This window comes from Schistocerca cancellata, chromosome 9 (genome assembly GCF_023864275.1).
Source record: "Schistocerca cancellata isolate TAMUIC-IGC-003103 chromosome 9, iqSchCanc2.1, whole genome shotgun sequence".
NCBI classification, from domain to species: Eukaryota; Metazoa; Arthropoda; class Insecta; order Orthoptera; family Acrididae; genus Schistocerca; species Schistocerca cancellata.
In genome coordinates this window covers 406,918,150-406,933,601 of record NC_064634.1, presented here as the reverse complement: position 1 = coordinate 406,933,601, position 15,452 = coordinate 406,918,150, and the positions used below count along the sequence as shown (strand labels likewise).

Genomic DNA, 15,452 nt, shown 5'->3' with positions numbered 1-15,452 from the left:
CATGCATTTATAAACTTTTTTTAAATTGTGTTCAGCTATGCAAAGATCTTTACAGCACAGTTGTTTCAAAGATAATGCTGTGTTTTATAATTACAGATACTTAGCAGTGTAGTGTTTTATCAGCATTGCAGAAAATTTTTACTGTGGGCGTCCACCTCTGTAGAATTGAACCATGATGAGTAAGACTGCTTCAGCTTTATGAAACTAGTTGCACCAGAAATAAAGATTTATCATATATCTAAAGTGGCCTTATTCATCATGATCATTGGTTTCACATGTACTCTTGATTGTATATACAGTTCAGACTCTGCCATACACCACACACTGACACCACTTTCCTTTATAGGAATGCATCCCTAATGGCAGACCCCCACTTTGCACGTGACACACACATGAGGATAATTCTCGGTAATAGTGCGAGTGCTGTGGGTCGAGGGCCTCCAGGTCTTCTGTCATCTCAGGGTGCATCTGAATACACAAATGCCAACTCTGGTGGCGGGTAAGTTGCATGTAATGGTGGAGCAAGTAGTCATATTTACTTTTGTTTGTCAAATTTTCAGTTTTTAAAGTCAAATAGTGAGCAAAATTTGAGGACTTAAGAATGATTCATTTTACAGTACAAATCTGTATAGCTAGTTTTTTGAATGTAATTAGTTCTGTAGTGCTATATGGCTAAAGGACTTTCTTCCTTGCAGCTATTTGACTTTATCAAAGTATTTAGAGTTTGTGAATGTCATTATTATTAATGAGTGTTTAATTCAATGTTTTAAAAGATTTTTGGTTATGTCTAACTGTGGGTCATTGATTCCACATATGCTGATTTTTATTATCTTAATTATAGTAACTGAATTGTGCCCAGACTGTAGTACTAAAATATATTTTTTAATGAACGGTCTACCCGATGGGAGGCCCTAGCCACACGACATTTCCATTTTTCAATGACATGTTGGAGTTCAAATCATTTGTACCCAACTCAGAACCTTGATTTAGAAGAACAACTGAATGCCAGTCATCAGGTCTCCTCTAAAAATGTTAATTTCAGTTAAAGAGTTATATGTAGTAAGTGATTATACTTAGTATTTTTATATCATGAAGATCAGAGGACACACTGTGTGTGATTTGTCTTGATCTTTAGTACACAAAGGATTTACACTCTGATACTTTGGAAAGTAAGATTTTAATTATTGTGATGCGAATAGATGAATTTACAGACACCAACTAAAAGAGAATGAAATACTTGTAATTTACAGTTGTTTGAGGGTCATGGTGTGTGGAAATGTCAGATAACCACATTTGAATTTTTTTATTTCTTGACGTGTAGTCAGAAACAATCTGAAAAGGTTGTTTGGGTGTTCCAGGGTTGGTTGTGGTGAGAAATAATTTTTAAGAAAAAGATTTGAAAACCATTATCGAGTTAATTGCCAGGCCACTTGAATTTTCACACACAACAGCCTGAATAGCTCGGAAGTGACAGAACATATTGAAATTTTTTTTCTTAAAAATTATTTCTCGGCACAGTCTACCATCCAACATCCTTACAGGCTTTTCAGACTTTCTGACAGCCCTATATAATATTTCTTGTAAAGAGGCCTACACTAAACTTTTCCATGCATTAGAATCTTCAGCTATGTGCAACTGTGCGTGTTTTGTAATGTCATCTATCCATCTTTAATCTGGGCACCTCTCTTCCTTTATTTAGCATCCGTTCATCTGGTTACATGTTTCACCCATCTCCATTATAATCATAATTGTCTTCCACTCCGGCCTGTTTCCTGATAAGTTTGATTGTTTTACTGTCTTTCTTCATTCCATTGCTCTTTGAGCAATGCTTTTTTTAAATGTCTTTTGCTTTAAAAGTCTGTTCCACTATCATAAGCCAAAACTGGGTAATTGATTTTTATTATAAACCCTCCAGTTCAGACACTATTTAATTCAAAAGCCCTGTTCATTTTTCCAAATTCTTTCCATGCATTTTTCACCCTTATATTTATCTGCCAGTTTTTGTCTTTGACTTCTGATATGCTAGTTTCAGAACTTAATATTCATATTATTTTCCTTTTCATTGTGTTCATTTTACTTTTAGTGTCATTATAATCCATTTTCAGTCAGACTTTCCAAAACACTCTAATAAGTTGTTGGAAGAATAAAGGGAATCACCTGCCATAAAGTTGATGCTTAAAGCAGTAACCAGGCACATAATGTAGATTAAGCTTATAGCTAAGCTTTTGGGCAGTGCCCTTTCTCATTGCTTGTTAGGTCTTCATCTACATCTACGTCTGCACCTGTACCATCTACATCTGTACCTGTACTCTGAACCATTGTGTAGTGCATGGCAGAGTGTACACCATTGTACTTCATAGCAAGGTTTCTTCTAGTTGCATTTGCATATGGAGTGCGGGAAAAATGATTGCTGAAGTGCCTCTGTGTATGATTCCTAAGGGACTGATATTCCTGAGAAAGCTTAGCCACAAGCTCAACCATGTCTGTGTGCATCTACTGCTCAGCATCTTAACTATTTGTTAATAGATCATATTTATTCTTTCTATTTCATCCAGGACTTTCCAGTATCATGTTAAGGCTGCAGCTTTATTTTTCTCGCTGTAGTATTGGGGAATAGTAATTACTTTATTTCGTAGCTATTAAACTCAAGGCAAATATTCAACTGAATATTTGATATTCAGTACATTAACTGAAATACGTGCATAGTATGAAGATAGTTTTAATACACAGCTACTCTCTGTGGAAGGCCTCTTGGACTTCGCTGGTAAATAAGCAGTGAAGGTAAATGTGTTAAGAATTGTAGATGTAGTTTCTGAGAGGTTTCAGTTTCAGAAGACTAGATATTTGGGGAAAACAATTTTAAGTATAAATTTGCTTGTCTTTTGTTTATAAATACCTTGAGTCATTTTACATCCTTGAAGAGTCCCCTACCTAATGGGTCGTATGGAGCATGATGAATGAATGAAAAATATTGTTAGATAATAACTGGCTACTGACAGTGGAACTTACACAATCTGTTGTAGATCTGAAATCAAGAGGAATATTCGCCATTAATAATACTCCAGTTAGGTAGGCATTTATGTTATGAAAAATATTCTGGTCCACACTATAGTCACCCTAAATAAGAAACATGATGAGGCTATCACTCTGTATGAAACAGTGTCTAAATTTAACCAGTGCTCAGGGACTGAAGCAGAGAAAGATACATTGGCCTTCACATCATGCATGTGCTTTTATTTCATTATTTATAACATAAATTTCTTTTACTGGATTGTCTTCACAAGGAGTTTACAACATGTAGATTTTGCATTATGGTGAAAAGGCTACAATCTGGCTTGGTCACGTCTGCTTAGGAGGAGAGGGTGACAGAATGAAATATGAAGTGTGAAGATCTGGTGTTATCAAACAGCTGTTTGGATGAGATTTGTCATTTTTTAAGGTAGAGGATTTTTTAATGAACGGAAAGAAATAAAACATAAAAAGAAAATATTCTGCATAAAAATTCAAAATATTCCAGTCATACATATGTCTCAAAGGCAGTAAAATGCTGCCTGTTGGCTCCATTATTTTGCACCAGTCTAAAAGTCATTTCTACTAATTGTAAATATAAATAATCCATCATTAAAACTTACAAATATATGTATTCTTTGCTGCCATGAGGCACCAGATTTCATTCAGCCAATGAGTATTTAGGTAAAGAGAAGATTGTTCCCTCTTATTTCTGTGCTACTTTTCCTAGGTTTTATTTTATTATTTTTTTTTTTTGTACTAGTTCTGAGTAGAAAAGTTACATAACTAAGGAAATGTAATGATCGTACTTATATTGGGAACAATTTTACTTTTACCTATACAAAGTGCTGAAGTACCAATTCAGTTTTCATACATGAATTTACCACACTAATGCTTTTATAAGCAGTCAAAATTCCTATACAATATCGGTTGGTGGAAGTTTAATTTGAGGTACATTTTCAATATTGCCAGGTACAAAATATGGAATGCTGGGATGCTTCAAAAACATGTCAAGATAGGCACAAGATCATCACTTATGAAGGCAACAGCAAAAGTCTGGCTGAAACACAGAAAAAGGTAAAATACCTATCGAAACACATTTTCGTCTCCCCCATTTGATACAGATAGTTCCTTCCAATTCAGTCCTGAGGTTTGTCATTTTCAAATGGAAATGCTTGTTTTATAACAAAAGGTGGAAATCTGTTAATGAAAAATTTAATCTCCCAGATATATAAAAAATATATTAAATGTGTCATCACAGTAAATAGCTTTTACTGTTTCAATAAGATTTATGTTTTGAGCAATGATGTGGGTATGATAACCACAACCAGTAAGTTTGTGAGATATACAGTGATTGCAACATAATATGAGTGTCAGAATATCAAATGCATATTACTCCTTTAAACATGAAACAACAAACATTGAAAGGAAACACTAGTTTTTATTATGTGCTTAGTTACTGAATCACAATTTCTGCTGAAAATGAGATGAAATAAAAAAATAAATATTTACCAGGACCTGTTCATCAGTGGAGATGGTGTTATACTGCACAGTGTTACATAGTGGTCATAAGTGATTTGGCAAGCATGGGATGTAATGACAGGATAAACGATTGATGGGTATCAAGAATAAGAATTTAAACGATTCAAATAAAGGTATCAAGAAATTAATAAAAAAAATATTTACATAAATATGCCAATTGCAGTAAGGTCCAGAAATGTATGAGGATGTTGAGGACCAAGTGGACTTTGTTACGTATTTTGGTTGAGGTATAAGTGCTGTAGGATGAAAACAGTATGTGACAACTAAATTAAAAAAGAAAGAGCAAAATGAATGAAGATAGTTTCATTAGAGGCAATAGTCTTTGTACTCATAAATTGAAGTTTCCCGTTCACTTCTGTTTGTATGTATGGACTAATCCCAGGAATTACTGTAATGATTTTGACTAATATATTGTTTGATTGGTGAGGAAGGTTAGTGTATATAATTTATAAATGTTTCATGGAAATTGGCTGAACTGTAATTAAATAAAATCCACTGTCACTGCAAAAAATGGATGTATTGCCATCTAGTGGTACAGCCAGTGGTACAGACACCAGGAGAATTTGAGTCAGGCCTGGTGGTCTAGAGTCAGTCTGAAAACTCAGTCTTTGAACATAGCATTCACCTGTCAATGATGTGGACATTGCCAGATGTGAAATGTGGTTTGGCCTCCATGTTAAACTGTAGGTCACCTTTCCCAGTTAAATAATTGACTAGGGAGACAAAAATCAGTGAAGTGATGCCCAGTTAGAAAGATTTACATCGGGACATTGAGGGAAATGAAATTATTATTATTGTTATTATTATTATTCTTACACCTCTGTGGAGCTGCTGTAGGATTTTGATACTTGTGGCAGACAGGTATGATCATCTCACCAACATATGAGTGACCACAGAGACACAGTTTACACTGTTAGTGGGTTGCAGTCAGGCAGTCCATTAAAGCCTTTATGTGCTGCAGTATGCCACCAAGTTGTGTGTGCTGCATTAATTTTTAAATTTATATGAAAGTGATGATATTCAGTACCTAACATTATTCCCCAATACCTCTATGCAGTGTTCCATAAACGAAATTACTGCTACATCAGTAAGATTGTCTGGTCTTAGATATTTAGTACCATCTGTGTGAAGCCAGACTGGGTTGCTAGTAATCTGTAATAAATATTCTTCACACACAAAACTGAAATTAATAGCTGAGATACTTCCCATCACTCTTTTCCATATGAGAACATTAATTCTTTCTTTTGCAGAGCTAGCAAATGTGAAATAAAGCATGTGGATGATTAATTAGCTGGCTTGTCTGAGGGTACCCCATGAAGAAAATTTAATAAAACATACATGAAATGGTGAAAAATTGGGATCATACAAAAAGATCAAAACTGTAGATTTATTCATCTGCAGCAAACTAAGTTGCTTGATGAAGATTCAGTTGAAGATTGCATAAGTTTAGTTCATCCGTCAAGTGAGTCCCTTATAAAATTTCTCATCTGACTAATCTTAGGATTTCTTCACCAGTCTGGGAATCCTACAGAGTTGGATTAAAGGAAACACTAGAAAAGATTTAAATAAGAGCTTTGTGATTTACCACATGCTTGTCAGGTCAACATTAGTCACAGAAACTCTCACAAACTCCAGTTAAATGTTGTGCAAGACAGGTAAGGAAAAATATTGTTATTTCTTCATATGTGAACCTTTCATTGTGACTGTTGGTTAAATCACCTACAGTTGTTTTTCCCACACACTACGTGTTTTTGAAACTGGAATGGTGATGCAATTAATGTCTTCTGGCATGTGCCATATTATGCTTTATAGTGTGCAAATGTAAATGTAGATGTGGTGTGCACAAGAACACTGTAACAATAGATGGTATATACTTGTTCCGGTGGAGAATTTCTTTCCATAAAATATTGTGTTGAAAACAGGTGGTCATAAGAGAATGAGAGGGTGGTATGTGCACTTTCATTCTCTCGCACAACAGTTTTTATTTGTCAGTGACATGCTTTAAGTAAGTAATGTTAGGGCTCATGAAGGAGTTATAATTTATATCTGACTGTTAGCAAGAATAAAAACTGGAGGGGGGAGGCGGGGGGAGGTGAGAATTATCCCGGAAGAATGTGGGATTTGATGGTGAAATACTGTACATTCAAATAAGAGTGCTGTCATTAAAAATTTTTTTAGTCGTGGCAATAATCAAGAACAATGGAATGTGATGCAGAATGTGCTTCAGTGTTTGTTCACATCCTTCTCACATGTGTTATTCCATTGTATATGAGATTACAGAGAATATATTTCTATAAATTCATTCTTATGTTTTAGCATTTACAGTGTACAAAGGTTTTAGTGGAGTATAGGATGGCAGATATTGAGTGTTACTGTTATTGCTGTGCCTACTGAGTCCAAAAATGAGGAAGAACAAATTCACAGTTTGATGACTTTATGGCTGTAAAACATGAGTTTTGTTGACATTCTGATTTACACTGTCATAAGAAAGATTATACAAAGTTAACTCTTGCAAGACAAACAAAAATGATGAAAAATTTTTCTAAAATGTAAGTAATTTTATAGTGTTGTTGGTCCAGTCTCTAAATTGGTAAAAGAATGATAAAGATTTTCCACTTCAGGACCCGATCCTCCAAACCTGGAAGTGGTAATTGATGAAGAAAGAATAGTTAGTAAAACTGTTGAGGGAGAAGAGGTTATAAGCAAAGATTCTGAAAGCTTGCAATGAGAAATGGGTGATGTAAGTTATTTATCTAGGAAATGGAGATTTAAGATTGCCATCAGGGAATATGAAAGGGAAAAGCAGTATGGGCGCCCTTGTCTGGGAGGTATGAAATCATAGGTTACAGGACAGTTTACTTATGATTATAACCTACAGATATCTACTGAAGAATGTCATTTTCTTTTAAGCAAAAAAAAATTGATAGTTAACTGCAGAAGATCTAAACTTTTGCAGAAAAATGTATATCTGCTCAACAACGTGAAATGTTGTTCAATTAGTTTCCAGTCAAATCAGTGAATGTGGAATGTAGGAATCTTGATTGGAATCCAATATCTATATTATTGAACATACCAAATAAGTCAACATGACTGTAACTCAAGAGAAAACTGCACAGATGTGGTAATGGAATGTCAAAAGCAATAAAACTGTGTTGAACTACCGAAGAAACCAGTTCCACATTGTTGCTATAACAGAGCCACCAATGGCAAGTATCTTACACATATGCGCATTTGAAGCAAAAGTAACAAAATTTACAAAAATATTAAGATGTTAGAAAGTCAGGTGAAATGTATGACTGTATGAATTATTAGACTACATACAAAATTGTTATGTATCATGGAAAATACCTATCGTAATAACAACAGACAAAAACAGAAATATATGCTTCTCATGCCTGAAATGTGTGTTTACATCCTCTTGCTTTCAGTGTAGCAAGCTGCAGTTATACACATATTCAAGAGTATTTCTCTAGCTTACGTAACTGAATCAATGAAATTTAGTTTCTTTTACAATTATTTCATTATTGTTCATGTCTCTTGAAAATTTGCTAATGCATGGAATGAAAAAATACAACAACCATTGTGTTAATTAGGTAGAAATATAATTAAAAGGCATTAATCTTATGGCTAGCTTACTTGCTGCTAGGGTAGCTAGTGTTGCTGCAGCTGTCAGATGATAACTTCCACAGCAGTGTATTGACAACATATGTCAGACTGGTTCTAGAAGCTGGACACTTAATGATGATTTGGTGGTACTTGTCAGTAACGATCCAGAATCTTTTAGCAACTATTCACTAATGATAGCCTGCACAAAGTGTAAGAGATTTAGGCAGTGCTGGTTTAGAAGTGAATTATAGTCCTCGCATCAAAACAAATCTGATGGTAAACAACCTCTATATAATGATTTATAGGAAAAAGAGGGTTGGGAGGAGGGAGGCTAGATAATTGGTAGAACTGTTCTACCAGTCTTTATTTCTTAGTTCATAATCTCATAGTTGATAACCTCTGGAACAGGTCAACGCTTAGAACAACTATGCTTTTAGTTCATATCCATACCCCCACATACACTTCCGTATGTGAATGATAGTGAACACACTCTTTGTTAAAGTGATCAGTTGGAGTAGTGTACAAGAACAAATATCTGCTTAACAGGTTGGAGTTAGATAATCTAAGATTTCATTACATTTTGCAATGTACCTACAATTAATATATATATACAGGGTGTTACAAAAAGGTACGGCCAAACTTTCAGGAAACATTCCTCACACACAAATAAAGAAAAGATGTTATGTGGACATGTGTCCGGAAATGCTTAATTTCCGTGTTAGAGCTCATTTTAGTTTTGTCAGTATGTACTGTACTTCCTCGATTCACCGCCATGATTTCATACGGGATACTCTACCTGAGCTGCTAGAACATGTGCCTTTACAAGTACGACACAACATGTGGTTCATACACGATGGAGCTCCTGCACATTTCAGTCGAAGTGTTCGTACGCTTCTCAACAACAGATTTGGTGACCGATGGATTGGTAGAGGCGGACCAATTCCATGGCCTCCACGCTCTCCTGACCTCAACCCTCTTGACTTTCATTTATGGGGGCATTTGAAAGCTCTTGTCCGCGCAACCACGATACCAAATGTAGAGACTTTTCATGCTCGTATTGTGGACGGCTGTGATACAATATGCCATTCTCCAGGGCTGCATCAGCGCATAAGGGATTCCACGCGATGGAGGGTGGATGCATGTATCCTCGCTAACGGAGGACATTTGGAACATTTCCTGTAACAAAGTGTTTGAAGTCACGCTGGTACGTTCTGTTGCTGTGTGTTTCCATTCCATGATTAATGTGATTTGAAGAGAAGTAATAAAATGAGCTCTAACATGGAAAGTAAGTGTTTCCGGACACATGTCCACATAACATATTTTCTTTCTTTGCATGTGAGGAATGTTTCCTGAAACTTTGGCCATACCTTTTTGTAACACCCTGTATATATATATATATATATATATATATATATATATATATATATATATATATATATATATATAGGGAAACATTCCACGTGGGAAAAATATATCTAAAAACAAAGGTGATGAGACTTACCAAACAAAAGTGCTGGCAGGTCGATAGACACACAAACATACACACAAAATTCTAGCTTTCGCAACAACAAACGGTTGCTTCATCAGGAAAGAGGGAAGGAGAGGGAAAGACGAAAGGATGTGGGTTTTAAGGGAGCGGGTAAGGAGTCATTCCAATCCCGGGAGCGGAAAGACTTACCTTAGGGGGAAAAAAGGACAGGTATACACTCGCACACACACATATCCATCCGCATATACACAGACACAAGCAGACATTTGCTAAGGCAAAGAGTTTGGGCAGAGATGTCAATCGAGGCGGAAGTACAGAGGCAAAGATGTTGTTGAAAGACAGGTGAGGTATGAGCGGCGGCAGATTGAAATTAGAAATTAGCGGAGATTGAGGCCTGGCGGATAGCGAGAAGAGAGGATATGCTGAAGGGCAAGTTCCCATCTCCGGAGTTCTGACAGGTTGGTGTTAGTGGGAAGTATCCAGATAACCCGGACGGTGTAACACTGTGCCAAGATGTGCTGGCCATGCACCAAGGCATGTTTAGCCACAGGGTGATCCTCATTACCAACAAACACTGTCTGCCTGTGTCCATTCATGCGAATGGACAGTTTGTTACTGGTCATTCCCACATAGAAGGCTTCACAGTGTAGGCAGGTCAGTTGGTAAATCACGTGGGTGCTTTCACACGTGGCTCTGCCTTTGATCGTGTACACCTTCCGGGTTACAGGACTGGAGTAGGTGGTGCTGGGAGGGTGCATGGGACAGCTTTTACACCGGGGGCGGTTACAAGGGTAGGAGCCAGAGGGTAGGGAAGGTGGTTTGGGGATTTCATAGGGATGAACTAAGAGGTTACGAAAGTTAGGTGGACGGCGGAACGACACTCTAGGTGGAGTGGGGAGGATTTCATGAAGGATGGATCTCATTTCAGGGCAGGATTTGAGGAAGTCGTATCCCTGCTGGAGAGCCACATTCAGAATTCCGTATGTCCAGGGCCTCGCTGCGATGGAGCACTTCCTTTCACGCCGATCACCTGCCACCCTTCCTAAAACCTCTTTCCTCATTACCTCAGCCAGCTTCATCCTGACCCACAACTTCTTCACTTTCAAAGGGCAGACATACCAACAATTAAAGGGAACAGCCATGGGTACCAGGATGGCCCCCTCGTACGCCAACCTATTCATGGGTCGCTTAGAGGAAGCCTTCTTGGTTACCCAGGCCTGCCAACCCAAAGTTTGGTACAGATTTATTGATGACATTTTCATGATCTGGACTCACAGTGAAGAAGAACTCCAGAATTTCCTCTCCAACCTCAACTCCTTTGGTTCCATCAGATTCATCTGGTCCTACTCTAAATCCCATGCCACTTTCCTTGACGTTAACCTCCACCTGTCCAATGGCCAGCTTCACACGTCTGTCCACATCAAACCCACCAACAAGCAACAGTACCTCCATTATGACAGCTGCCACCCATTCCACATCAAACGGTCCCTTCCCTACAGCCTAGGTCTTCGTGGCAAACGAATCTGCTCCAGTCCGGAATCCTTGAACCATTACACCAGCAACTTGAAAACAGCTTTCGCATCCCGTAACTACCCTCCCGTCCTGGTACAGAAGCAAATAACCAGAGCCATTTCCTCATCTCATCAAATCCGGAACCTCCCACAGAAGAACCCCAAAAGTGCCCCACTTGTGACAGGATACTTTCTGGGAATGGATCAGATTCTGAATGTGGCTCTCCAGCAGGGATACGACTTCCTCAAATCCTGCCCTGAAATGAGATCCATCCTTCATGAAATCCTCCCCACTCCACCTAGAGTGTCGTTCCGCCGTCCACCTAACTTTCGTAACCTCTTAGTTCATCCCTATGAAATCCCCAAACCACCTTCCCTACCCTCTGGCTCCTACCCTTGTAACCGCCCCCGGTGTAAAAGCTGTCCCATGCACCCTCCCAGCACCACCTACTCCAGTCCTGTAACCCGGAAGGTGTACACGATCAAAGGCAGAGCCACGTGTGAAAGCACCCACGTGATTTACCAACTGACCTGCCTACACTGTGAAGCCTTCTATGTGGGAATGACCAGTAACAAACTGTCCATTCGCATGAATGGACACAGGCAGACAGTGTTTGTTGGTAATGAGGATCACCCTGTGGCTAAACATGCCTTGGTGCATGGCCAGCACATCTTGGCACAGTGTTACACCGTCCGGGTTATCTGGATACTTCCCACTAACACCAACCTGTCAGAACTCCGGAGATGGGAACTTGCCCTTCAGCATATCCTCTCTTCTCGCTATCCGCCAGGCCTCAATCTCCGCTAATTTCTAATTTCAATTTGCCACCGCTCATACCTCACCTGTCTTTCAACAACATCTTTGCCTCTGTACTTCCGCCTCGACTGACATCCCTGCCCAAACTCTTTGCCTTTACAAATGTCTGCTTGTGCCTGTATATGTGTGGATGGATATGTGTGTGTGTGCGAGTGTATACCTGTCCTTTTTTCCCCCTAAGGTAAGTCTTTCCGCTCCCGGGTTTGGAATGACTCCTTACCCTCTCCCTTAAAACCCAAATCCTTTCGTCTTTCCCTCTCCTTTCCTCTTTCCTGACGAGGCAACCGTTGGTTGTGAAAGCTAGAATTTTGTGTGTATGTTTGTGTTTGTTTGTGTGTCTATCGACGTGCCAGCGCTTTTGTTTGGTAAGTCACATCATCTTTGTTTATATATATATATATATATATATATATATATATATATATATATATAGTTATAATAGAAGGAAACATTCCACGAAGGAAAAATATACCTAAAAACAAAGATGATGTGACTTACCAAATGAAAGTGCTGGCAGGTCGACAGACACACAAACGAACACAAACATACACACAAAATTCAAGCTTTCGCAACAAACTGTTGCCTCATCAGGAAAGAGGGAAGGAGAGGGAAAGACGAAAGGATGTGGGTTTTAAGGGAGAGGGTAAGGAGTCATTCCAGTCCCGGGAGCGGAAAGACTTACCTTAGGGGGAAAAAAGGACGGGTATACACTCGCACACACACATATCCATCCGCATATACACAGACACAAGCAGTGTCTGTATATGTTGTATATGTTGCTGGTCATTCCCACATAGAACGCTTCACAGTGTAGGCAGGTCAGTTGGTAAATCACGTGGGTGCTTTCACACGTGGCTCTGCCGTTGATCGTGTACACCTTCCGGTTTACAGGACTGGAATAGGTGGTGGTGGGAGGGTGCATGGGACAGGTTTTACACCGGGGGCGGTTACAGGGGTAGGAGCCAGAGGGTAGGGAAGGTGGTTTGGGGATTTCATGGGGATGAACTAAGAGGTTACGAAGGTTAGGTGGACGGCGGAAAGACACTCTTGGTGGAGTGGGGAGGATTTCATGAAGGATGGATCTCATTTCAGGGCAGGATTTGAGGAAGTCGTATCCCTGCTGGAGAGTCACATTCAGAATCTGATCCAGTCCCGGAAAGTATCCTGTCACAAGTGGGGCACTTTTGGGGTTCTTCTGTGGAAGGTTCCGGGTTTGAGGAGATGATATATATATATATATATATAAAATAGAAGGAAAGATTCCACGTGGGAAAAAATATATCTAAAAACAAAGATGATGTGACTTACCGAACAAAAGCGCTGGCACGTCGATAGACACACAAACATACACACAAAATTCTAGCCTTTGCAACCAACGGTTGCCTCGTCAGGAAAGAGGGAAGGAGAGGGAAAGACGAAAGGATTTGGGTTTTAAGGGAGGGGGTAAGTGGTCATTCCAATCCCGGGAGCGGAAAGACTTACCTTAGGGGGAAAAAAGGACGGGTATACACTCGCGCACATACACACATATCCATCCACACATATACAGACACAAGCAGACATATTCAAAGGCAAGCATGCTCTCTGCCCAAACTCTTTGCCTTTGAATATGTCTGCTGTGTCTGTATATGTGTGGATGGATATGTGTGTGTGTGCGCGAGTGTATACCCGTCCTTTTTTCCCCCTAAGGTAAGTCTTTCCGCTCCCAGGATTGGAATGACTCCTTACCCTCTCCCTTAAAACCCATTTCCTTTCGTCTTTCCCTCTCCTTCCCTCTTTCCTGACGAAGCAGCCGTTGGTTGTGAAAGCTAGAATTTTGTGTGTATGTTTGTTTTTGTTTGTGTGTCTATCGATCTGCCAGCACTTTCTTTTGGTAAGTCACATCACCTTTGTTTTTAGATATATTTTTCCCACGTGGAATGTTTCCCTCTATATATATTTATGCCACATGCTAATGTTTTTTCAGGGGCGCAATAAATGTAAGCTTCTAAGCCAATGTAATCAAAAGATATGGCCATTTATATTATACATAATTAAATTTGTACAGAACCCTCAGTATGTGAGTCTTACTCACAACTGGCCACTTCTCTCTCTCTCTCTCTCTTTAAAAATTGAGAAAATGCAATTGGCCAAGTCCAGTGCTAAAGAATCTAATTATCATATAGTGTTTATTGTCCATTGCTCACTATTTCATCCTTCAGCTGATAGTATTCACTTAATCGCTGCATCCACAATATCGGTTGCATATACAGTAATACATCTGATATCACAGAGTAAAAGGTAAACATGCTGGTAGATATATCAGATTATTATTTATGATACCTAAAAGACCACTGCCGTGAAAGTATCTGTTGAGCTTAATATACACTTGGAGAGCTCAAGAGTTAACAAGAGTCTTTCAACAGGAATGATAAACTAAACATTTGATGTGTGGCTGCTATTGGCAAACATCTTGCAAAGCAGCTGAAGTCAAAGTTAATGCATTAATAAGTAGGACAAAATGTTGACTGCTGACTAGCAGAAACAACACATTACACAGACTGCCTTCAACTGTGAAAGAGGTGGAGTTTTTATAAAGATTTTGACAACCAAATAATGCTTGTCTATATGTTGTAAGGTTTAAAAAAACCATTGTATGTGATCATGTGCAGTGATCCAAGCCCCGTTTCCAGCATGGAATGCCTATTCTTAGACGATAAAATTGCCAGTGGTATAACTTAAAGTTCACTAAGTATGTTGGACAAATACGAGAATGGAATAAAACGTCTTCTTGGCTGTCCACAATCTGTTTATCATTAAGTCATTGTTGTTGTATTTATAAAGACACTGTTGCCATATAATGAGACCTCTCATTGAATTGGGACAGCTTTTTTGGTTATAAAATTCCATTGAGCACCATTCAGGATTTAAATATGCTTCAGAGATTGTTTTGGATGCTTGTTATTGCATAAGAAAACACAGCAACTCCATTTTGTTAGCAGTTGAAGTTACACTACTGTATTTTTTGGTTATGATAGATGGGGTTAAAATCTTGATCAGATCATAGTGATTTTGGTTTATTTAAGCTGTGTAATGGTTCCTTGCTCAAGCCATTGGCACTTCATACATTCATTCATTCTTGTTTCCTTAAATGCCGTCATTGCATGTTTTACTTAAATAATAATAAAAAAAAGAGGAATGTACAGGTAACAAGATGAGAGAAAAACAATGAGGAAAGGCAGTTGTAAGATAAGTTTCTTTCTTTTCTTTGAAGTTGGTTTTTTCTGTAGTTATGTAAGTGCCTTCAGCTGCTTTCCTTTCAGGAAGGAAGGAGAAAATCCAGGTAGGTAAACATTTTCTTGTATTGAGCAATAAAGATGAGTCACTCGTGAAAACTTAAGAAAACAGGGAAGAGTGGAAAGACATGACCACAATGAAGTTAAACCACAGACAAACAAAACTTTGAACAGTATTTATCTACTTTGTGTGAATAGTTTTG

At 38.5% G+C, this 15,452-nt stretch overlaps 1 protein-coding gene across 1 annotated transcript in view; it reads left to right on the top strand.

Annotated features, from left to right (window-relative positions):
* The window catches only part of LOC126101455 (ankyrin repeat domain-containing protein 50), a 148,791-nt gene that overhangs the window by 131,654 nt on the left and 1,685 nt on the right, over positions 1-15,452 (top strand). The window contains exon 23 of the mRNA XM_049912108.1: positions 347-499. Within this exon, the coding sequence (XP_049768065.1) occupies positions 347-499 (153 nt within the window). The remainder of the gene's footprint in view (positions 1-346; positions 500-15,452) is intronic.